A 22,688-nucleotide genomic window follows, 5' to 3' on the forward strand; every position below is an offset into this window, starting at 1 on the left:
TTAAAAAAAAAAAAAATGCCGCCTCAATTTCACCTTCCCCAAACTATAAAAACTCAACCCGCTAAAAAATCCGACCCGAATCCTATCCAATCGGATGACCCGATCATCGTCGTCGATCTCGTATGGCCATTCGGAGATCTAGAAGGACTCGATCGGGATGATTTTCGAGAGGCAGCTTACGAGATTTTCTTCACGGCGTGTAGGTCATCGCCGGGGTTTGGTGGTAGGACGGCGGCAATTTCTTCGTCATCGGACGGGTCGGGTGAAGGAAATGGATCCGGGTCAGGTTCGGGTTTGTCGTGTCCCGGGTCACCGAAACCGACCGGGGTAGGGATGGCGATAACTAGTAGGGTGAAAACGGCGTTGGGGTTGAAGATGTTGAAGAAGTCTCCGTCGCGGAGGAAGTCTGGTGGCGGTGGTGGTGTTAATGGTCCATCTTCACCTGCTGGAGTTGCGAGCCCAAGGACACCCTCGGGCTCGACGGTGCAGCAGGTGAAGATACGGAGGCCATTGACGTCCGCCGAGATTATGAGGTTGCAGATGAGAGTGTCGGAGCAGAGTGATAATAGGCTAAGGAAAACTCTTATGAGAACTCTTGTAGGCCAAGTACGTAATTTGCATGCATTTGAAACTATTTTAAGTGTTTTTTTAATACTAAAATTACACGTTTTGCCTTCCAAATGATGAGTCTTTTGCATTTGAATATAATTTGTGGAATATTATGACATGAAATATAAATTTATGTCTGTGAAAAAGTTAGTATTTCTCATGAAGGGCATAAATTAAAGACCGACCAACACAAAGAAATGACGTCTTTTTTTGTCAAAACTATTTTTATGTTCTAAAATTGCAAATGGCTTTGAGAAAAAGTTCTTTTTTAGAATTTTTATTTGTTTTATCAAAAGAAAATGTGTTTTGCTTAATAAACCATAATTTTCAAATTTTATTACTTTATGCTTTATCTCTCTATTAATTCCCTTCGTTTTAATTTGTGAGTCTTAATTTTCCTTTTTAGTATGTTTAGAAAAATGCTACTCCTTAATACTTTTACTTGTTTCAATTTTATTTGTCTAATTTTGATTTGACACAAAATTTAAGAAAGTAAAAAATATTTTTGAATTTTGTAGTGTTAAACTAAAGATGCGTGGCATGTACCTAAATGTTGTTTAATCTTGTGACCTTAAACATGATAAATTTGCCAAAAATGAAAAGACATTCTTTTTTGAAGTAGACTAACAAAGAAAGTAAGACAAACAAATTAAAACAAAGAGAACATATTTAGTAACTCAACATATTTAAAATCATAAGATTCAAAAAGCATTTCGATGCATTGTAAACATTGTTAGATTAAGGCCATAAGCCAAGATTTTGAAGTCTTTACTTATTTTCTTCATATACAATCAAACTAAGACACCTAAACTGAAACAGACGGAGTAAATGTTTCTTCCTTAAATACTACTAGTAACATTATTATTGTCTAACTCATAATTCTTATAATGTTTGCATCCTAGCATTACCTTAGTACCTCAAATGGAAGAATTTTTGTGCAGATTGGGAGGAGAGCAGAGACAATAATCTTACCATTGGAGCTTTTACGCCACCTTAAACCATACGAATTCAACGATACTCAAGAATACCATCTATGGCAAAAGCGTCAGCTTCGTATCCTGGATATAGGCCTTCTCCTTCACCCTTCTATCCCAGTAGAAAAAGACAATGCATCTGCATCGCGATTACTAGACATCATTCAAGCTTGTGAGATCAAAACAATCGACACTAGCAAGAATTCCGAGACCATGAAATCACTATGCAATGCAGTAGTCTCCTTAGCTTGGAGAAGTGTTGATGACACTCCTAGTGATACATGCCGTTGGGCTGATGGATTCCCTCTCAACATCCACATTTACACGGCTCTCTTAGGCTCGATATTTGATCTTAAAGATGATACGTTAGTCCTTAATGAGGTTGATGAGCTTCTTGAATTGATGAAAAAGACATGGTCTACATTAGGTATTACTAGATCAATTCATAACTTGTGTTTTACATGGGTGCTTTTCGAGCAATATGTTGTGACTAACCAAGTCGAGCCTGATCTTCTTGGTGCAACATTGACTATGTTAACGGAAGTTGCAAATGATGCTAAGAAAGTAGACAGGGATCCTATTTATCTTAAGATGTTAAAGAGTGTTTTAGCCTCAATGAAACGATGGTGTGAGAAGAGATTGTTGAATTATCATGCCAGTTTTCACATGGAAAATATTATTCCTCTTATGTTCTCTGCTTCGAAAATATTAGAGGAAGATGTTCCGGGATATGTATCTTCTGCTGCTGAGAAAGGGGATGTGAAAGATGATTCAACGGGGAATAGAGTGAATCACTTTATCCGTTCATCGTTAAGGACTGCATTCAATAAGGTTTGTATTTTAGTACTTCTATCAATAGATGTATATATGTTCAGTTCTAATAAAAACGTTAACATCACTGTTTTTTTCATCTAGATGTTGGAAGAACGGAATATAAACATCACAACTTTTGAAAACGACGATGTGATAGAGACACTCATCAAGTTAGCTAATGCAACAGAAGAATTGGCAGCTACGGAGAAAGAAGTTTTCACTCCCGTCCTCAAGAAATGGCATCCGATTGCAGCCGGTGTTGCAGCAGTGACGTTACATACTTGTTATGGAACTTTGTTAAGGCAATACCTTGCAGGTACAACATTCCTCACGAGCGAGACAGCGTTAGTGTTGCAGAGGGCTGGGAAACTCGAAAAGGTTTTAGTCCAAATGGTGGTGGAAGATTCTGTAGATTCCGAGGACGGAGGCAAACTGATGGTAAGGGAGATGATTCCTTATGAAGTTGACTCAATCAAAATTAATTTATTGAGGAAATGGATCCAAGATAGTTTGAAGAAAGGGAAAGATGTTCTTGTGAGATCAAAAGATTCTGAAGTAAGTCATTTTGTTACTCTTACTATTTATTAATAGGGGCTTCTATAGTCATACTAAAAGTAATTAACAATAGGGCAGCCCAGTGCATAAAGCATCCCCGTTCACACAGGTTCGGGGGAAGGGATGTACCCAAGGGGGCTTCTTCACTTAAAGAGGCAATGCGCCCTTTGTTTGAATGGTACTTAGATTCATAAAGAATGATTCTTTTGAAGTTATACGGACAGTCTAAAAAAAGAATGTCAGCTTACGGTGATGCAAGCATGAGTGGCTGATTCCACAACTTGAACACATGTCACACGGAGACAACTATACTGTTTTAATGCAAAATATTTTGTTATGCAGACATGGAATCCAAAATCCAAAAGTGAGCCATATGCACAATCAGCGATTGATCTAGTGAGACATTCCAAGGAAGCAGTGGACAATTTCTTCGAAATTCCTACAATCATCACTGAGAATTTGGTTAATGATATCGCTGATGGCATCGAGAACTTATTCAAAGATTATGTTATCTTCGTTGCGTCATGTGGTAAGAACAAGTTCAACAAACCTTATTCGTTCAAGTATTTTGATGCTCGAGTCATTTTTTGATAGTCAGAATCTCTCTGCAGGGGCTAAACAGAACTACATGCCTGCACTTTCTCCTTTAACAAGATGTGGCCAAGACTCAAAATTTGTGAAGCTGTGGAAGAAAGCTGCCTGTAGTGTCGGATCAAACGATCCAAACCAGCATTTGACAGACGAAGATAACAATCCCCGTCCTTCAACAAGCCGAGGAACTCAACGCCTTTATGTAAGGCTTAACACCTTGCATTACCTCCTTCAACAGCTCAATTCCCTCGACAAGACTCTATCGCTCTCCTCAAGAGTCATCGCTTCACCAGGAAGCCGTTACAACAAGAACAGACAGCTAGCATGCTGTTCCTTCTTTGATCAAACACGTTCATCCATCCAGGCATCCGTCCAACTCGTATCAGAAGTTGCTGCTTATCGTCTCATGTTCTTTGATTCCAACTCCGTCTTCTACGCAAGCCTATACGTAGGGGACGTAGAGAATGCACGTATCCGACCAGCTCTAAGGATACTCAAACAAAACCTAACTCTTTTGTGTGCTATCCTCACTGACCGAGCTCAACCATTAGCGCTTAAAGAAGTCATGAGGGCGTCTTTCGAGGCATACCTTATGGTTTTACTAGCCGGTGGACCGCGTAGAAACTTCTTGAGGATGGATCATCAAATGATTGAGGAAGATTTTGAAAGTTTAAAGAGGGTATTTTGTACTTGTGGTGAAGGTTTGATACTAGAAGATGTTGTGGAAAAAGAAGCTACAATAGTTGAAGAGATAGTGTCTTTAATGGGACAAACAACAGAACAATTGGTTGAAGATTTTAGCAATTTGGCTTGTGAAGCAAGTGGAGTTGGAGTTGTTTTGGGAAATGGACAAAAATTGCCTATGCCACCAACAACAGGAAAATGGAATAGATCAGATGCTAACACAATCTTGAGGGTACTTTGTCATAGAAATGATAAAATTGCTAATAATTTCTTGAAGAAAACATTCCACTTAGCAAAGAGGAGGGGTTGAAAAAAATTTGGTCTAAAAAAAAGCTATGTCACTCGGACCCTTTGTTGTCATACCTGTGTCAGATCCTTCAAAAATCACACACCAAACGGTATGTTTGAAGAGTCAGAGCGACATAAGCCTAAAAGACGGAAAAAGAGAGGTTTCACTTGTACAGAAAAATCAAGAAGAAGTAAAATTTTCCAAGTATATATGCTATTAATTAAAGTTTTATTTTTATTTGAAGGATGTAAAGTAAAGCCTTCTAGACTATAAAAAGTTTGTAACTTTGAACTAAAAAATTTCTAAGTATATATGCTATGAAAGTTGTTGTTTTTTTATTTAAAGGATTGTAAAGTAAAGCCTTCTAGACTATAAAAAGGTTTGTAAATGAGTATCTTGAGAAAACTGTATAATGCTTTTGATCTTTTTTTCCTAAATCACTCAAGAGAGATAACTACTTTGACAATATATATATATACTTGTATAAGCTATTAAGTGCCATTAAATATTGTGGTTTAAACATGACATGCGATTTTTATAAGAAAGTTCCAAATAATTCAATGAATTTTGGAAATACTCTTTTCAAAACAAATTTAAAAATAAAAGTAAGACATATAAATTAAATCCGAAAGAGTATATCAAAGTCAAGATCTTTTTTTTGAGCTAATAGTAAAAAGAATACCTGAATTATTAAGTTTTTTAAAATTATTCAGGTATATTTTTAGGGGTATTTTTAACATTTCTCTCGTCTTTTTATCAAGACGTCATGCTTCTACAAAAGTTTGAGACCACTTGCTATGTTATGAGACAGATCGACGTGTATATAGGTTCAATTAGTTAGTTTAAAGACGAAATAAATAATTTACGTCAAGTTCATAGGTAAATTTAACATCAGCCTTTGGCCCACTTTAATGGATCGACGCTTTCCAGCTATTAACATCACAAAGAGTTTTCACAAACTAGCCGTTACCAATCTAACGTTAAACACTTCAAAAACATTAAAAAAAAAAAAAAACGAACTTTTTGTGTTCTTTCACTTTCCGCCCTATTCCATTTTCTTAGCTCAGACAAATTCTCAATTCCCAATCCTCAATCTTGAAATTTTCTGCAAAATTAACTGTTTCCAGTTCTGAGAAGAGCAAAAGATTGAATCTTGATTTGGGGTTTCTTGAATTTAAGCAGTTTTGGTCTCCAATGGCGCCGACACCGAAAAACCAAAGAACCCCAACTCCATTTTCAAAATTAAATCTTACCCAGATACCCAATTCAAGAACCCCACAAGCAAAACACAGATTGAATTTCACCACAGCAAAACCATCCCCGAACCCGAATTCTGTAGCCCCTGTTGCAGCAGCAGCAGCAGAGCATCCTATTGAAGTTATAGGAAGAATTCGTGATTACCCGGATAGGAAAGAGAAGCCTTTATCGTCGTTACAGGTGAATCCTGATCGCGAGACGTTAAGAGTGAAAACTGATGGAGGATATAGGGATTTTAGCTTTGATGGTGTGTCATTGTCTGAAGAGGAGGATATTGATGAGTTTTACAAGAAGTTTGTGCAGTCGAGGATTAATGGAGTGAAATTGGGAGATAAATGTACTGTTATGATGTATGGACCGACGGGGGCTGGCAAAAGTTACAACATGTTTGGGAGTTCTAAGCAGCCTGGGATTGTGTATAGGTCCTTAAGGGATATATTAGGTGATGGGATTGAAGAAAATGATGAGAATACTGAGAAAATAAGTGTTGGGACATTTGTGCAAGTTACTGTTTTGGAGATATATAATGAGGAATTATATGATTTGTTGTCAACAAATAATGGTGGAGGGTTTGGTTTTGGATGGTCTAAAGGGAATTCTTCTAAGGTAAAAATTTGATTTTTTTACACTTTTTGCCTGATTGATGCATTGATCTTTTGAAATATAGTTCATTTTACACTTCTAGTATTTGTTGTTGTTGTTGTTGTTGTAGTATTGAGCATGTTTAGGAAAAGGCTCTAATTTCTCTTAATTGATGTTAACTACTTGGTAAACTTGATGTTTATCCATATTGAGCATGTTTAGACATGAGTTGAGCTTAAATGGGGAAACATGGTTAGTGAGGATTCATATAGCTGCCAACTTGTTTGGGATAGAGACATTGTTGTTATTGTATTCAGCACGTTTAAGAAAATGCTCTAGTTTCTCTCAATTGATGGAATAGACTTCTTGGTATCTATCCATAGAGAGCACGTTTAGACATGAGTCGATCTTAAACGGGAAAACATGGTAAGTGAGTATTGACGTTGTTGTTGTTGTTGTTATTGTATTGAGCACATTCTAGAAAATGATTTAGTTTCTCTCAAGTGGCGGAATAGACGGACTACTTGATTGGTATACTTGGAAAATGAGCAGCCTGAATCAATGTTTTCTCTGTTAAAAGTGATTCTCATTTGGCATCTATACACATTTCAACTCTTTTTATATTTTCGCAACATTTTCTCATTTATGATGTATATCTAATATCTCTCCTCAAATGAATTGACTTTGCATTTTGACCTCATTATTTGTTATACACATATCGATACTTGACTTTCAATCGACGATGTTGTGATTAAGTACTGAATGCTAATGATTTATAGAACTTCACTTAATTCTTGAACTGACAATGTTTTATAGTACTTTGCCTAATTCCTTGGTACATATTTTTTCCATAGCACCATTGATCTTGTCATTATTGATCTGTAAGCCTAACACAACTACACAAGTCAGAATTTAGGATATGCTAAAATTGGGCTGGAGATGGCTTAGGCTAAGAATGTCAAATTCGAAAATGAGAAAGCTAGTACTACGTACTATGTATTTCTCTGTATAATGCTGGCCCTGTGTTTTACCTTTGCAGGTGAGACTTGAAGTTATCGGTAAAAAGGCAAAAAATGCAACTTTTATTTCCGGTACTGAGGCTACAAAGATATCAAAGGAGATCCAGAAAGTGGAGAAGAGAAGAACAGTGAAAAGCACTTTGTGCAATGAGCGGAGCTCTCGGAGCCACTGCATGGTATCAATTCTGAATATACGTTAAACAATGTTTAAATGGAAAGAAGTTCATTTATTTTCTGTTTTCAGCAAGGATATCTGTCTTCATCTTTTATAAAGGAAGCTAAATGTTGTTGCAGATGATTATTGATGTTCCAACGGTTGGAGGGCGGTTAATGCTTGTCGACATGGCTGGTTCTGAGAATATAGAACAAGCTGGTCAAACTGGTCTGGATGCAAAAATGCAGGTAAAGTTTCACATTTTTACTTACCTCACTTCTTTGAAGTTTGTTATCGGATTTCCTCTGAACAGTAATTTGAAATGTATGAATAACTCCTGATGCATTTATCTCCTACTAGTATCTGACAATCAAATTATGCAGACTGCAAAGATCAATCAGGGAAACAGTGCACTGAAAAGGGTGGTTGAGTCCATTGCTAACGGTGATTCCCACGTGCCTTTCCGAGACAGCAAGTTAACTATGCTCTTACAGGTATGTCTTGTGCATATCACAGATCTATGTTGCTCGGATCCTCCAAAAATGTTGCCGCACCTGTATTGGATCGTCCATAAATGAATAACATTTGGAGGATCCTACACGCACCCAGCCTCATTTTTTAAGGACCCGAGCAACATAGCCACAGACAGTATGGGAATAATACTAGTGGTTGTAAGAAATTGATTCAACTATTTCGTGTAGGATTCCTTTGAGGATGACAAGTCCAAAATTCTCATGATACTGTGTGCCAGCCCGGATCCTAAAGAGCTCCATAAAACTATCTCTACTCTAGAGTATGGTGCTAAAGCAAAATGCATTGTCCGTGGCCCTCATATGCCGTTGAAGGAGAAAGGTGCAGAAGATTCTTCATCAGCGGTTATTTTGGGGTCGAGAATTGCAGCTATGGATCAGTTTATCTACAAGCTTCAGATTGAGAACAAGCTCAAAGAGAAAGAGTGTAATGAAGCTAAGAGAAAGCTTATAAAGAAAGAAGAAGAAATTGCTACATTAAGGTCTAAACTTGAACTAGTAGTAGCACAAGGAGGGGTGGAGACAACCGAGGAGGATATCATTGTTAAAGTAAACGAGCGAACTCAAATGTTGCAACATGAATTTGAATATAAGATCCAACAATGTCAGAAAACGGCAAATGAATTCGTAGAGACGGAAAGGAGGAAAATGGAAGAAAGAATGTTCCAACAGCAACAAGAGTTTGAAATGCTTAGAAGGCGGTTGGAGGAGATTGAGTCCGAGCTTTGGCATTCAAGGGTTGGCAGCAGATCAACAGAAGTGGAGGAAAACAGCTTTGGGAAACGGCTACTGGAGATGTACTCTGAAGACGCGGGAATGGTGAAATCTATGGATTTGGACAGATCTATTGATATGGACTGTGGAAAGAAAGCAGAAAGTAACACAATTCAGGCAATTTTGGGCTATCCTAGCATATCCAATCCAAGAGAAATTGAAGATCCTTCTATCTTATTGCAACATTTCACCAACAAATCATTCTTGAGCACCGTGTTCGAGGAGGAAGAAGAAGGTAACGACAGTGAAGGGGATAAAGAGAATCCTTATGTCGAGGAGGTGCAAAAAGAGGTTATTGAGGAAAAGACAATATGTTCTGGCAATGTAAGTACAGTAGAAGATCGTTCCGATGATCTTTCTAGTGACAACACAGCCCCTTCCAGAAAAGAGCTAATTCAAAATATATTCAAACTCTGCGGAAATTCTAGAGAACTCTCTCAGCAATGTACTACCCCCTCAATGCCTGCAGAAAAGAGAGTTAAAGACACTGAATCGAAATCACCTCCAGTTAAAGAGATTGTAGAGGATTCACCTATAACAAAAAATCATAATTTCTCTACTGAGAAAGTAAATGATTCAAAGGAGAACTTCAACCCGAATTTAGAGTTGAAATGGGAAGCTGCGTCAAAGGAGAATCCTGAAATTATCACTACACTAACGGGTAGTTTGGTTTGAAGATGAGTTATGATGGGATTAGTTGTGCTGAGACTATTTATCTTGGATTACTTATCCTGAGATGATTTGTTATTGTTTGTATCATTTGTTGTATTAAAGATAATAGGCATTGTATTCTTTCTGAGAAAAAGTTGTTTGTTTACGAACATACACTCCACCTTATTTAACTTCTATACATTATTTTATAGAACTTTTGTTATAGGCATTTGCAATGTCCACAAAAGATTAATTATTTTCTACAATTTATTTTTAACCTTGTCCAAAATATGCAAAAACTTGATATATCTACAGCATACATATATAATATGATAGAATTGGAATGTTTTCCACTTGGTGGAAGATATTTTGGAAGCATTTTAATCTTAATGTATTATTTTTTTTAATATATAGGATTTGATTGCTAAACAATCATAATTAAACTACAATTAAATAAGCATACAAGGATAAAAATTGCATTAAAATAACCATAAAAAGTGGATCAAAACTCACCAAAAACTCCATCAAAGCAACATTAAAAAAGTGACTTATAAGTTATGTCCTCAAAAATTTTATTACTTTCAAATAGAAAAAATCGAACCAAATCGACAGTGACCAAACCGAAGTTTTTGGCTAAAAACATCCCTCAAATATACTCTAAATTTAAACAACATCCTTTTACTACCACAATGGGCAAAAAACATCCCTTAACTATCCTAAAAATGGCCAGATTCACCCTTCCATCTTTTTTCTTGATAGAAACTAATGGTTAATTTCATTTCATTTCCTTTAAATGAAGCTAGAAACAACTATGGATAAATATGCGGCGTTTTTCACATATTAAAGTTGTAATTCTTCTCACGTGATTATGATGAAAAATACATAGTAAAATATTTATAAAAAGTTCACATAGTTTGTATCTTAAGAAGCAAAAACGTCACATAAATTGGAATAATTTTTTTTTATTTTTATGTAATATCTAAATATGTTACTTTTATATTTTTAAAAATACAGTAACTAGTGTTTATCAACAAAAATAAAATAAAAATAGACTACCTTCATACTTTAGATTCCCTCCTTGTCTAGGAAATAAAGAGAAAATTATACATTTTTTTCTTATAATATTTTGTTGCTTATCTGAACAAAGCGAAAAATATTTTACTTGAAATATTTTGCTCACTTTGTACGGGACATCCTGGCTGCTACTGTGAAGTTGAGGATGCAAACCTCTCTTCCTAGCTTATTCAATTTAGTTAGGATTATCTATTACTACTATAAGCTAAGAGAAGAATGGGAGCAAACAAAATAGGGGATTTGTAGGTTGATCAACCGTTAGTTCTTTTGACAAAAACTAATTAAAGGATGAATCTTGCCATTTTTAAGATAATGGAGGAATGTTTTTTGTTCATTGTGATATCGCAAGGATGTGGTTTAAACATAGAGTATAGTTGAGGGATGTTTTTGGCCAAAAACTCACCAAACCGACAGTTTTTTTTTTCCGTTTAGTTTGTTTGATTTTAGAAATTAAAAAAACAACTAAATTGGTTTGGTTTTGGTTTTATAAACTAATAACCAAACCATGAACGCCCCTAGCCATAAGTTCTTTAGAAATCGAAGTCTTGCGAGGGGCATAACTTGGGAATATTATAATACATAAATATATATATATATTTTTTCATCCCTCTTACATTTATTTAGTTTTTTTATGACGGGCATAAGTGTCATTGACCCGTTACATTTAAATCTAAATGGATTAGACTAATTATATTTTCATAGGTTAATTTTAAGTAAATAGGCTGGACTGATTCTATTTTCATTGCCTAATTTTGTTAGACTTGTTCCACCCCCAAAAGTTGGAGTACACTCTATAAAAACACTAATAACTCAAGGGAGTATTCAAGGCCTTGGAAAGGTTCAATGGAGCAAAGCATGAAAAACATGAGAATTAATGAAGAAGAAAAGGAGGTAAGAATTCTAAATTTATATTATTTTTTTTGTTTGTTATTCAATCTTTCTAGTGATGGATTTTGTGTTTTTGGTAGTTCTGGGCATGAATGTGGGGGGTGGGTTGGTAGGGTAGGGTAGGGTGTGAGATCTTATTTGCCACAATTTTAACATTTCGAGCTCTCCGAGGCGGATTCAGGATTTTGTGAGAATGAGTGTGTGATCAAGAAGAGGTGGATCTAAGATATAAATTTGATATAACATATTGTCAATGGGTTCGACAGATCTCATTCAATGGATCACAATAATTTCAATATGAATATAGCATATATATACACATATATATATATATATATATATATATATATATATATATTATTATTATTATTATTATTATTATTATTATTATAACTGGAAAGCTCCAAAGTGAAAAGTTGAATTACTATTTTGCCCCTCTACTAAATTAAAATTTGATTAAATATAAATATTTTAATTACATAATGGTAGAATTTGAAGTCCTTAAGCCCTTTAATAATTAAATTATCATTTTCTTGATAAATGAGTACATTGATATTGCTTTTAATCGTAATCATAGATCTCATAATAGAAGAATTTGAAAAGTTATGATATGAAAAGTCATTCATCACTTTAATGTAGAAATTAATTTCAGAATTAAAATTTGAATTTAAAGGGTCATTTTCTAATGCTATTTATGAACCAACTTACAAAGATGGAAGGTCACAATAGGAAATCGAATTAAGAAAATTGCACAATTCAACATGAGAAGATAAGAGAGTTAGAAGTTGCAAGTGAGGATAACCAAAAAAATGCTGAAAATTGGTAATCAAGAGGAAAAAATGGCAGTGGAAAAAAAGAGAGTAAATTTAATACTTGTGTAGTATTAAACAGTGAACAGTCTTATGTTGATATATTGTCTCTAACAATAACAAAGTTTTCTTTCCAGGACATGAGGACTTTCTTTGCAATATCCTCAACTTTTCGTTCTTGCTTTCTTTCTCCATTATAGAATTTTTCTTCCATGAAGCATTTAGAATTGTATGGGTGTTAGACTTGAAGTATAGATATCAATTTAAGGTATATGTAGAAATTTTCTTGTTGTGCATTTAAATGAGAACATTAATCATTTTTGTTATTCATTTTTGCACATACTAATATATCATATGTTTGGACCTAATAACATAAAAATGTAACTCATTATTTTAGTTACCAAACTAAATTTTGCAGGTTTATCAAATGTCTAATCATTTGACATACAATAAAGAAGTTATTTGAATACGTTGATTGTTCATCTATTTTAAATTATATTTTTTTTAATAGCTTGTGATACTGATTAAAATATGATTTTGACAGTAATTCATACCTTTCACAGGACTCACGTGTCCAGGACTAGTATGTATATATATATATATATATATATATATATATAATTATTTATTTTGTAAATCACTATGTTGATTCTTGAATCTCATCTTTGATAAGTTGGATCACATGTTATGTATTTGATTTAGGAGAGATCTTGGTTAGAAAAGGCCAAGACAACGCCTTACGCTCACATATGGGTAGCAAGAGGGCGTTTATGCCATGACGGTAGGGCCCAACCAAATAGGGACATCACACAACCCACTTCAAGCACACTTATGTATTGACTGAATCACTCTTTTGTTCTAGTCGGATAAGTTGTATAGATTCTTCACTTTTGATGCCACACTCGTGTCAGATTCTCCAGAAATACACTACTTTTGGAGAATTTGAACCAATTGACATTTTTGAAGAGTCCGAGCATCATAGCTAGTCGGTGGAACTAGTGAACCATGCTAGTTGGTTACATGTGTAGGGTAGAGGGCTCATAGTATCCCCTTTGATTGATCTAGCCTTTCCTTCACTTCAGTAATGAATCATCTACTAGAGAGGCAGGCCGTGGACTCTTTCATTAGGTACGGAAACAAGGGGCCTAAGCACGATAGATGTTGTACAGTTGAGTGGCATAGAATTTTGAACTTTCTTAGGGAAGATACAATTGCATTGTTGACGACATGATTAAGAGTGTTTCCTTTTGCTGATGTTTATGATTGTTAAGTTAACACATGTTAAGTACCGATATTTGCAGCAATATATACACATTTTGCTTTTGTTTATCTTCTTGCAGATGACTATTTACTTGAAGATCAATAAAACAGTTGCTTTAAGAGTTAAGGAATCAGATAGTATCCGAAACATCAAATCTTTATTACATGATAAGGAAGGCATACCGGAATATCTTCAGCATCTAGTTTCAAAAGGAGTTGAGCTAGCAGACGAACTAAAGCTAGTCGATTATGGCATTACCAAAAACTCCCTCCTTCATGCTTCTATCGACAATTCAGTCTCGAGGATATTTTTTGTGAAGAGACCTTACGCTATTGATGCAATTACAGTGAGTTCAAGGATTTCCGATACTATCCAGGATGTCAAATATAGGATTGGGGCCAGTGAAGGAGTAGAATCTACAGAATTTTCTCTTATTCATGATGGAAGGTTTCTTGATGATGACAAAACTTTTGCTTTTTACAAAATCGATGGTGGATCAACGCTTCATATGGTTTTGTATCCGAGAGACAAGTTTCTTATTTCCATGGTAATGCCATGGGAGAAAATTGTAAAGATAGAAGTCAAGCTTGCCTTAACTGTTCGCGACATGAAAAGAAGTTTGGAGAGCAGAGTTGGCTACCCAAAAAATTCTATGGATCTGTTTTTGGGAAAACAGAAATTGGAAGATTCAAAGACATTATATCAGTGTGATATCAACGAAGAGTCCGTCATACTGGTAAAGTGTAGAACAATGCAGATCTTTATCAATACGGGTGATGGAAGTACAGCACTAGACGTGCACAGGCACGAGTTGATCAGGAATGTGAAGCTCATGATTCTAAAGAAGCTAAAAATACCGGTTCATCTGCAAAAACTTATCTATGAGGGAAAATGTCTGTTAGATCACCGTGATTTAGCTAGCTACAATGTTACAAGGGAATCGAATATCATCTTTGATATACGACTTCCCCCTCCTGCAAACATCTATGAAGGATCATTGCCTTATTTTATGAGTTACCAACCGGAATCTAACATGAGGTGTTACCACCAGACAAGTTTACGTAAGATTAAAGGTGTGGTTTCCAGATTTACATCCGTTGCTCATTTGAAGACGTTGATCAAGTACGACTTAAAACTAAATGTGAAGGAACTATATCTACGCGGCAAGCTTTTGAACGACTTATGTTGTCTCGGTAAGTATGGAATTACAAAGAAAACAGAGTTGGGAATCCTTTGCTGATTGTTCAGACAACTTAGTTATGTAGTATATAAAGACAGAAAGTGTCTGTTTTTGCTGCATTTTTTTGGTTTGGTTACAAATATGTTGATATTTGGAAGGGCTTGAAGTTGTTTTGTTTTAGATCTTTAGATGATTTATTTCGTTCTAGTGTTATCTGTTGTTTTCTTTGCTTCAGTTAGCATATTTTTATTCATTATTTGTTATCGATATTGTTCATTTCCCTTTTTTCTTTGTTTCTCATTGTTGTATTTCCTCTCCAAACATGTTTTGATATATTTTAGTTGAGCCCAAGATCTTTCGGAAGCAGTCTTTCTACCTTCACAAGGTTGAGGTAAGGTCTGTGTAAACACGACCTTCCCAATACTCTTTTTTTTTAATAACCATAGTGTTCAGGCTAGCATGTGTGTACCTCGACTAATTCCACGAGATACCTACTACAAAAATTATAGTCACAACGTTTCAGACAAACATATTTACAAAATATTCATAGGCTAACTAATGCTCACAAAAAATAGAGAAAAATACTAAATTCTTGTTTGTGAATCCATTACTATTAGAAAAAACAAAAATTCATTAACATAAAAGCATCAATTAACTTCAATTCCAACCACTATAATGAACAATACTCAGGTTACCACAAAGTACTCACCACAGAGTGCTCACCCGAAAGACAGAGGTTGTGAATTTCCCAAAAATAAAATAAAATTTAGCTCCAACTAAAATAGAAATCAAGTTTTCCACCAGAAAAGAGATACAATCCATCTGGCCTAGCATGCCAACTACACAAATGCCCTTTGTCACACACAACATTATAATTGTCATAATCAAAGATATAGAAAAAGCCTTTCTTGCTGAAATCAGAAGTGTGCATGTCACAACTTGCTAATGTTGGTTTAATATTAACATCAACATTCCATTTTATATGAGAATTTGGTTGAAGTGTTGTTTGTGGAGCATCTTTGTCTTGTGAATTGCACACTAAAATTAATGGATCTTTCAAATCATTAATCACTTGCCATGACCAAATTTCTGATTTTACAATACTTGATGATTGTAGTAGTAGCAATAGATAAATTATTGGTAGAAAGTTGATGAAATTTTGGGATTTGGAAAGAGGGGGTTTCATAGTCACACTCTGAAGTATTGCCTTTTTTGTGGGTAATGTTTGCTATCGCCGTTTTGGTATTTCTCTTGTTTAGTTTTCCTTTTGTATTGTTCATTTTTATAGTACATGTTTGGATAGTATAATATCTTTCATTTAAGATTTTGACACGCCTAAAAAGGAAATTGTATTAATTATATATCTCCTTGAAATAGTCAAGTAAAATTGAAAAATAAATGATTACAATACCTTATTTTAGTTTTTTAAAAGTGGAAATATTTATAAGTAACAATATCTTTCTCTTGTGATTTTGCATACTAAAGGCAATGAATCTTGCAAATCATTGATCACTAATTTATGATTTTTCAGTAATTGGTTGATTGTACATATTGGAGATTGTGATGATTCATAATGGATATTTAATTATGATGTGATCTAATTAGTAGTTTGGGTGGTGTTACATAAGCGTTCACGTAAAAAAAAAAACCAATGTTTACATTAAATTATATCAATTTAATGAATTTATTAATTAAAAAGATAAATATACACTATTTGCGATAATAAAAATATTACAAAATGGTATCTCTTATAAATGATAATATGAAGAAAAAAAATTAAAAATAGTAAAATAAAAATAAAAATAATTAATGAGAAGGAACAAAAGTAATCATTTATACCTTCCGCGAGAATTTGCAACTCAAAATGATCAAATATTAAAAAACATTAATATAATATAATACCCTTAACAGCTAGATTATATAAAAAAAAATAGCCTATGAATACATTATGTAGTCTATCAGTTTGTAAACTTACATAAAAATGCGTTGGGAGTAAAAAAAGAAATAAATATCACGCAAATACAAAATCAAACTGACATTTAGGGCGTACATTTTTTTTTTCTTTAACCTAAAGGGCAGAGAGAAAATGAATTAGCAAAATGTGTTACAAATTCTGCTGTCTATTCTGTATCTCTGATGCTTCCACTTGTGAGCCACAGTTTCTTTTGCACGACGAAAACGACCTCATCGTTGTCCTGCTCGGGATCCGAGGTGGAATCAGTTGATCCAACTGCTTCCCAGTGCAATGCTGATAAATGCTTCTTAACGAATTCGATAACATGTTGTTTATCACGGATGATAACGAAACCTGTAGGCCTTAGTATACGATCAATCTCGAGTAACAAGTCTTCACCACTGCAACCTTTCTTCTCAGCATCAGAGAAGACTGTCCATGCATGGAGCAAATCATAGGTCCTGGGATATGTTGAGAATGCTTCACACCTGCACAAAAGAGTGTAAGTGCAACTAATGTTACAAATGAACATTCACCTTGGCTATGATCATGTTCTACTGGGGAAAATATAAGACTGATAACTCATGTCCGAGCTCCTCAACCATGAAAAGACTTGAATAACAATGCACAGCTACATTAGTTTCATAATGGCTAGAAAAACTAAGGTGTTTATAAATATGCTCAGTTCAATGTCCTAAAGCCGAAAGATTTATGCCACAAAGCCGAACTAGCAGACTAACATGGTTATACAAAGTAGGAAAGATTATCCACCTACCAGTCATGAGTTGTGCCAATCAAGCCTCGGTCGTATACAATCTTGAGAGTGTTGGGTCCATCTTTGGGTACAACGTTCATGACCCATACGTTTTTGTCCTTCAGAGCAGCAGCAAATGACCCCAAGTTAGCCTTCATGTCCATGATATTTCTCAAGGTGTCTGATGAAATCTTTGAACTTAACAGACTCCAATATTGGTCAACCCTCTGCCTCCAAGTCTCCTGTTAATAAGCCAAGAACGCAAGGAGTCATTAAGTTTGTAATGGAGCACTTAAGCTCGTGCTGAATCAAATGGCATAAGTTGACCAATATTACTAAAACAAATTACCGTGTCCTTTTCAAACATTTCATTCGAATACCCAAAATCAGCAAGACGGGGAGGAGGACTACTTAATCGAGCTGGCCAAGGAACCAGTCCACTTCCACCGACTTTGTGGTCATCTGAGAGAATGATGACAATAAGGAAGTAAGGTTTCGAGGAAAACTAACAGTAAGCAACTTTCAAGTTTCTTATAACCTTCACTCAACAAAAATGCATCTATTTGATAAGACAGACAAGAGGCAAGCACTTACGTTCAGAATAAGGTGTTATGCATGCCTCCATATTCACACCCCAAACGGCATCTGGATCATTATCAGATCGACAGAGTGGTGGTTGTGTACCAGGAGGTCTTTCCATGTAACAATCATTGTTTAGAGGTTTTTGCCAAATGACAGTTTGGTTCTTTTTCGCTGCAATTCTCCAGCACATGCGTTCAACAAGTGTACTCATCTCTCTCCATATTCTTAAATCCTCTTCATCCTGTGCATATGCTTCAGGGGATGAGTATGCAAAATAGCCTCCAGGTCTAAGTACCCTATCGAGCTCAAGGAGAAGGATTCCATCCCTTTGAAGCCAATCAATCCTACAACGAGAACAGTGAGAAAATTCAAATGACCTGCTTGGATAAGGAAGCCTTTTCGTTCCAAGGACACCAAGGTATGCAGGAATTCCTCTCTCTAAAGCAAACTGTATTTGATTCTGATGCACATCATTTGGTGCCAATGACATTGCTATAATATCAGAGGATAGAAGATAACCACCAAAACTAGCCACACCGCAACCAACATCAAAAACTGTCCGTATCCTTCCCTCATCATTCAAGTTATCGTTTGTAAAGTTCAGCATCTGCAATCATGATTACAGGTATGATAAAGTTTAACATTTCATATATTACTAGGTTCCCATTTTTGACATTTCTGCAATATGTGAGAAAGAGAAAAAAAGTCCTTACATTTGCAATTAGCGCAATGTACTTATCTGCTCCATAGTGAAAGTGAGTGCCTCCACCAGGAAATACTATCTTGTCACCCTTAACAACCATCCAGTTCTGGTCAGATTTCTCATTTGCAAGGTGCGTATGAGGGATGTTCAATTTCCAAACTTCATCTCTACTTCTTGGCCACTTAATTGGCACCTATAGCAGCATATAAATGAGCAAATGATATAAGTGTCGGAAAAAAACTACTAGTAAATTTGGAAATATGTCCTGATTAACTTCACTATAGCTTCAGACTATTCACCTTGTATCCAGGAGGAGGAGGAATCAGACAATTAAAACGTCTTTCTGGCAGGGGGCAATGTCTTTCATAGTGCTCCATCAGTGACAAATCCAACTTTAATCTCATTTGATAAATGAGATGTCTGTCCAGACACGGAATTAATTCTGAATGTCGATCATCACAAACCTTCAAATGAAAGACCAGTACAAAATTAAGAAGGCAAACAAAGGAAGCAACCAAATGCAGCAAGTCATCCTTTCCTCCAATTAGCCACTCTTGGCGGTTGGAGGAGAGCTTTGTGACATAACATTGGGCTGTGAAATGAAAAAAGAAAACTTACTGGAAAACTCTTAGGGACGATGCCACCATCACCATCTTCCAGTCCAAACTTCTCCTCTTGCCTGCTGCTGAGATCAGAGTTATCATCCCCACCCAAATAAGATGATCCCAATTTCCTCAAAGAACGGCTGCCATACTCAAGAGCAGACTCACCACCGCTCTTGGATCCAAAATACATGTAAAGGAAAACAACCAAGACAGCCCCAATACCTACAAAAGTCCACAAGCGCTTCTTTTGCGCTCCATCTGATCTCCCTCGCATCATTTGGTTTTTTTTTTTTGTGTCCGTGGAAAAACTTAACTTTCTCTTTTCAACTTCAGCTCTTTGATATCATAATTGTCTAGATAAGGCACCAATTAAAATCAAGTATCCTGACTAAGGAGATTAAACAATTTAGACTCTTGAGAAAAGTTGATCTACAATGTTGAGGAAGCAACCTGTGAAATCGAATACATTATCCATAAAAAACTAATCCAGCAATGTAGGCCGGAAAAAAAAAAAGAAAGAAAAAGTTTCAGTCACCAAACAGCTATTCCAGATCTGTTCAGAGTGCAGGGGCGGCTCAACGTAATTGGGGGCCTAAAGCTAAATTTCAATTCGAGGCCTAAAATATAAACAAACTTCGTATATGTATTTATTTAATTTTTATTTTTCTTACACTATTTAGATGAAAATTATTAATATTTAATATTGTTTTTTCAGTTATTAGTTTTAGATAAGATTTTATCAGCTCAACATTGTAAAACATCCTTTCAAGGCAATTATTATATGAATTGTTAACATAATTCTATAAGTAATAAGTTGACAAATATTGAATAAAGATAAGAGTAGAAACATAGAATCTCAAGAAGTTGATGACTTGGTATACCCCCATTTTAATATGCTTGTTGTAATGCTTGAAACTAAAATTTAAAAACAAATAAAAATAATTTGTAATTCACTTTGTTCAACACTTTTTACTATTAATTCTTATTTTTAACAAAATACAAAAGATGTTAAAGTGGGTGAAATAATATATTTTTTAAAATATTATACTTTTTATCATAAATAATCAATTTTTTCTATAAAATATTAACACATGTAATTTATTCTTGATAAAAATTTGAGGCCCCCAAAATTTGGGGCCTAAGGCATAAGCCTTATTTTACAAAGCATTGAGCCGCCCCTGTCAGAGTGTGAATCACTTAGTTTTCGAATACACGTGTCTGTAACCTGGGATGGAGCTATGTATAGACAAGGAGTTCAATTGAATCCCCTTCATCATAAAATTATAATATGCAAATAGAAAACGAGATTTTCTGGTTGTATATAAACTGTTGAATCCCCTTGACATAAGAGAAGATCCTAGTGCATTGGCAAAGGGATTCAAAACTTGCTTTAGGTCACGTAAAATCCCAAATGTAACATTCTAGTATTATTATTATTTTTGAATCCCCTTATATAAATTCCTAGCTCCGCCACTTTCTATAACCATAAGCTATTTTGTGAACCAAGAGCAGATCATTAGTGAAAGGGAATGTTAACGAACACCACACAACCTAATGTGAACAATTAATCACATTCTCTCTATTAAATGGTCTATGAAAAGAAAAGTGTACTAAAAGATAAAAGCAAAATTCCATCAAGACATGTATAGTGTGATGCAGGGGAGTAACAAGAACCCAAATCCAGTAGATTTAGTTCAAGCCTTGTACTTGTATTAAGAAACTCACTAAATATGCACAAAAATTAAATTCACAATCCAATCATTAACACCTGATTTCAGCTATATTGCTCAAACATTTCAAAAATATCAACAACTGTGTGTCAGATACTCCAAAAGTAGTGCATTTTTTTTGAAGTTCATAAAGAGTCCAAGCAACATGTCACTATCCTACAATTTACTACTCATAAAGTTCAAATCTCGACTCCGTCTCTTGTATGAAAAGACCAACTAACTATATTCAAGTTTGGTTTAGAGCTTAATAACATAATGTCAAAGCCTAAAAACACTTTTTTTTTTCTTTTTTTGTAAAATCATGAAAAGGGCACATATATAAATCACTAAACATGAAACAAAGAAACACAGATCTGGAATCACATATTAAAGAACCCACCATTCACAAAAAACAGAGATCAAAACAAGAAATTAAGCACACAAAAAAAGACCCCCTTTGGAAGTATACTTAAGTTGCATTACTCATTACTCATTTATCTAAATTGGGTATACGATACAAAAAGTATTAATGGGTAACCCAAAAATTGAATCAGATCGAAGAAAAGTAGAAAACTTACAGATCTGAATTAGGAATAATGAGAGGGAAACCCAATAATGGGACCAAAAGAAAATGCAAATGGGTTCCTGGAGATGTAAGTGTGGAAAAAACTTGCTATAAAAAGGGAATGGATATGATGAGAGAGAGTGAGAGAGACTCTGTGTGTGTGTGTGTTTTTTTCTGCAGAAAATAAATGGAAGGACAGAGAGAGTGACGGTGGATTAGATCTAAGTTTTTTTTTTTTTTTCAAGTGTGAAAAGTGTTAACTAATGGGACTCTTTTTCCAAATTTTCATATTAAAAAGCGGAGTTAATATTTGAAGTTTATAGGTGACATAATATGTTAACGTGTTATTTTTGACTTAATAGATCACTATGATAAAAATATATTTTAGTGATGATAAATATGTTTATTAACAAAGAGTATTAAAGTTTTTATTGATATTAATTAAGTGTTATTAGATTCAATGTCGCTATAGACTTTAAGGATATTTACAACAAGTGTTAATTGTCTTAAAAATTATATATTTAGCAGTAATTAAACGATTGTTATTAATTTATTGTTACCAAAGATCAGTTGGTGTAGTGTCAATTGATATCTACGTTTTAAAAAAAAATTAAATGTGCATAAGTCGTTAAATCAACATTTAAATATGTATAAAATAGAATAAATAGACATATTAATTCTGTGGAATCAACATTTAAATATGTATAAAATAGAATAAATAGAAATATTAATTATATGTGTCAATTCGCGTGACTTATATACTAACTAAAATTTATAAAACTTGTAACTGATTATGGGTTTGATTTGAAGGGTAGATGAGAAATATTCTTTCAGTTTTAATAGAAAAGTATTAATAACCAAAAAAAATAGGAATGTTCACGTTAAAAGCTTATTAGATATAGAAATATTATTTTCTAAAAGTAATTTTAATAAATAAAATACATAAGTTGAAACAAATTTGGGTATTCTTTTTTTTTTTTCTTTTTTTTTAGACTGTTGTTTGAGAAAAATAAACAACAGGACAGCTAAAAAGGTGCTCATCACAAAAAGAAAAAAGCTTGACATATGCTCATATTCATTTTTAAGAATTATATGATTCTTTTGTTTTAGCTAGAAATCTTG

At 34.5% G+C, this 22,688-nt stretch overlaps 4 protein-coding genes across 4 annotated transcripts; 3 read left to right on the forward strand and 1 right to left on the reverse strand.

Annotated features, from left to right (window-relative positions):
- Window positions 1-2: 2 nt before the first annotated feature.
- LOC125826006 (protein unc-13 homolog) lies at window positions 3-4,557 on the forward strand. Its single transcript, XM_049505299.1, has 5 exons — window positions 3-606; window positions 1,551-2,414; window positions 2,499-2,951; window positions 3,294-3,480; window positions 3,563-4,557. The coding sequence occupies exons 1-5, from the start codon at window positions 16-18 to the stop codon at window positions 4,534-4,536; spliced, it is 3,069 nt and encodes a 1,022-aa protein (XP_049361256.1). The 5' UTR covers window positions 3-15; the 3' UTR covers window positions 4,537-4,557.
- Window positions 4,558-5,552: 995 nt separating this feature from the next.
- On the forward strand, window positions 5,553-9,506 carry LOC125826066 (kinesin-like protein KIN-10A). Its single transcript, XM_049505370.1, has 5 exons — window positions 5,553-6,378; window positions 7,394-7,549; window positions 7,668-7,775; window positions 7,911-8,021; window positions 8,229-9,506. Exons 1-5 carry the CDS (start codon window positions 5,710-5,712, stop codon window positions 9,504-9,506), a joined length of 2,322 nt encoding a protein of 773 aa, XP_049361327.1. The 5' UTR covers window positions 5,553-5,709.
- Window positions 9,507-11,299: 1,793 nt separating this feature from the next.
- Window positions 11,300-14,848, forward strand: LOC125826013 (polyubiquitin-like). The gene is made up of 2 exons (XM_049505309.1): window positions 11,300-11,447; window positions 13,594-14,848. Exons 1-2 carry the CDS (start codon window positions 11,400-11,402, stop codon window positions 14,752-14,754), a joined length of 1,209 nt encoding a protein of 402 aa, XP_049361266.1. The 5' UTR covers window positions 11,300-11,399; the 3' UTR covers window positions 14,755-14,848.
- A 1,923-nt stretch (window positions 14,849-16,771) lies between these two features.
- On the reverse strand, window positions 16,772-21,783 carry LOC125825892 (probable methyltransferase PMT3). The gene is made up of 8 exons (XM_049505188.1): window positions 21,580-21,783; window positions 19,306-19,742; window positions 18,987-19,151; window positions 18,698-18,880; window positions 17,997-18,591; window positions 17,752-17,864; window positions 17,424-17,644; window positions 16,772-17,136 (listed from the first exon to the last, which is right to left on the reverse strand). The coding sequence occupies exons 2-8, from the start codon at window positions 19,567-19,569 to the stop codon at window positions 16,815-16,817; spliced, it is 1,863 nt and encodes a 620-aa protein (XP_049361145.1). The 5' UTR covers window positions 19,570-19,742; window positions 21,580-21,783; the 3' UTR covers window positions 16,772-16,814.
- Window positions 21,784-22,688: the final 905 nt, after the last annotated feature.

The sequence above is a fragment of the Solanum verrucosum genome, unplaced genomic scaffold (genome assembly GCF_900185275.1).
Source record: "Solanum verrucosum unplaced genomic scaffold, falcon-dt-bn FXZP01000161.1, whole genome shotgun sequence".
NCBI lineage: Eukaryota > Viridiplantae > Streptophyta > Magnoliopsida > Solanales > Solanaceae > Solanum > Solanum verrucosum.

Excerpts from the sequence above, each read along its gene's own strand:
- LOC125826006 (XM_049505299.1), top strand. The coding sequence starts at position 16 with ATGCCGCCTCAATTTCACCTTCCCCAAACTATAAAAACTCAACCCGCT. Across the intron at positions 2,415-2,498 it reads TAAGGACTGCATTCAATAAG|ATGTTGGAAGAACGGAATAT; the intron begins GTTTGTATTTTA and ends TTTTTCATCTAG. Across the intron at positions 2,952-3,293 it reads TGAGATCAAAAGATTCTGAA|ACATGGAATCCAAAATCCAA; the intron begins GTAAGTCATTTT and ends TTTGTTATGCAG.
- LOC125826066 (XM_049505370.1), top strand. The coding sequence starts at position 5,710 with ATGGCGCCGACACCGAAAAACCAAAGAACCCCAACTCCATTTTCAAAA. Across the intron at positions 7,776-7,910 it reads GTCTGGATGCAAAAATGCAG|ACTGCAAAGATCAATCAGGG; the intron begins GTAAAGTTTCAC and ends CAAATTATGCAG. Across the intron at positions 8,022-8,228 it reads AGTTAACTATGCTCTTACAG|GATTCCTTTGAGGATGACAA; the intron begins GTATGTCTTGTG and ends TATTTCGTGTAG.
- LOC125826013 (XM_049505309.1), top strand. The coding sequence starts at position 11,400 with ATGGAGCAAAGCATGAAAAACATGAGAATTAATGAAGAAGAAAAGGAG. Across the intron at positions 11,448-13,593 it reads TTAATGAAGAAGAAAAGGAG|ATGACTATTTACTTGAAGAT; the intron begins GTAAGAATTCTA and ends ATCTTCTTGCAG.
- LOC125825892 (XM_049505188.1), bottom strand. The coding sequence starts at position 19,569 with ATGATGCGAGGGAGATCAGATGGAGCGCAAAAGAAGCGCTTGTGGACT. Across the intron at positions 18,881-18,986 it reads CTCCTCCTCCTGGATACAAG|GTGCCAATTAAGTGGCCAAG; the intron begins GTGAATAGTCTG and ends ATGCTGCTATAG. Across the intron at positions 17,645-17,751 it reads AAATGTTTGAAAAGGACACG|GAGACTTGGAGGCAGAGGGT; the intron begins GTAATTTGTTTT and ends GCTTATTAACAG.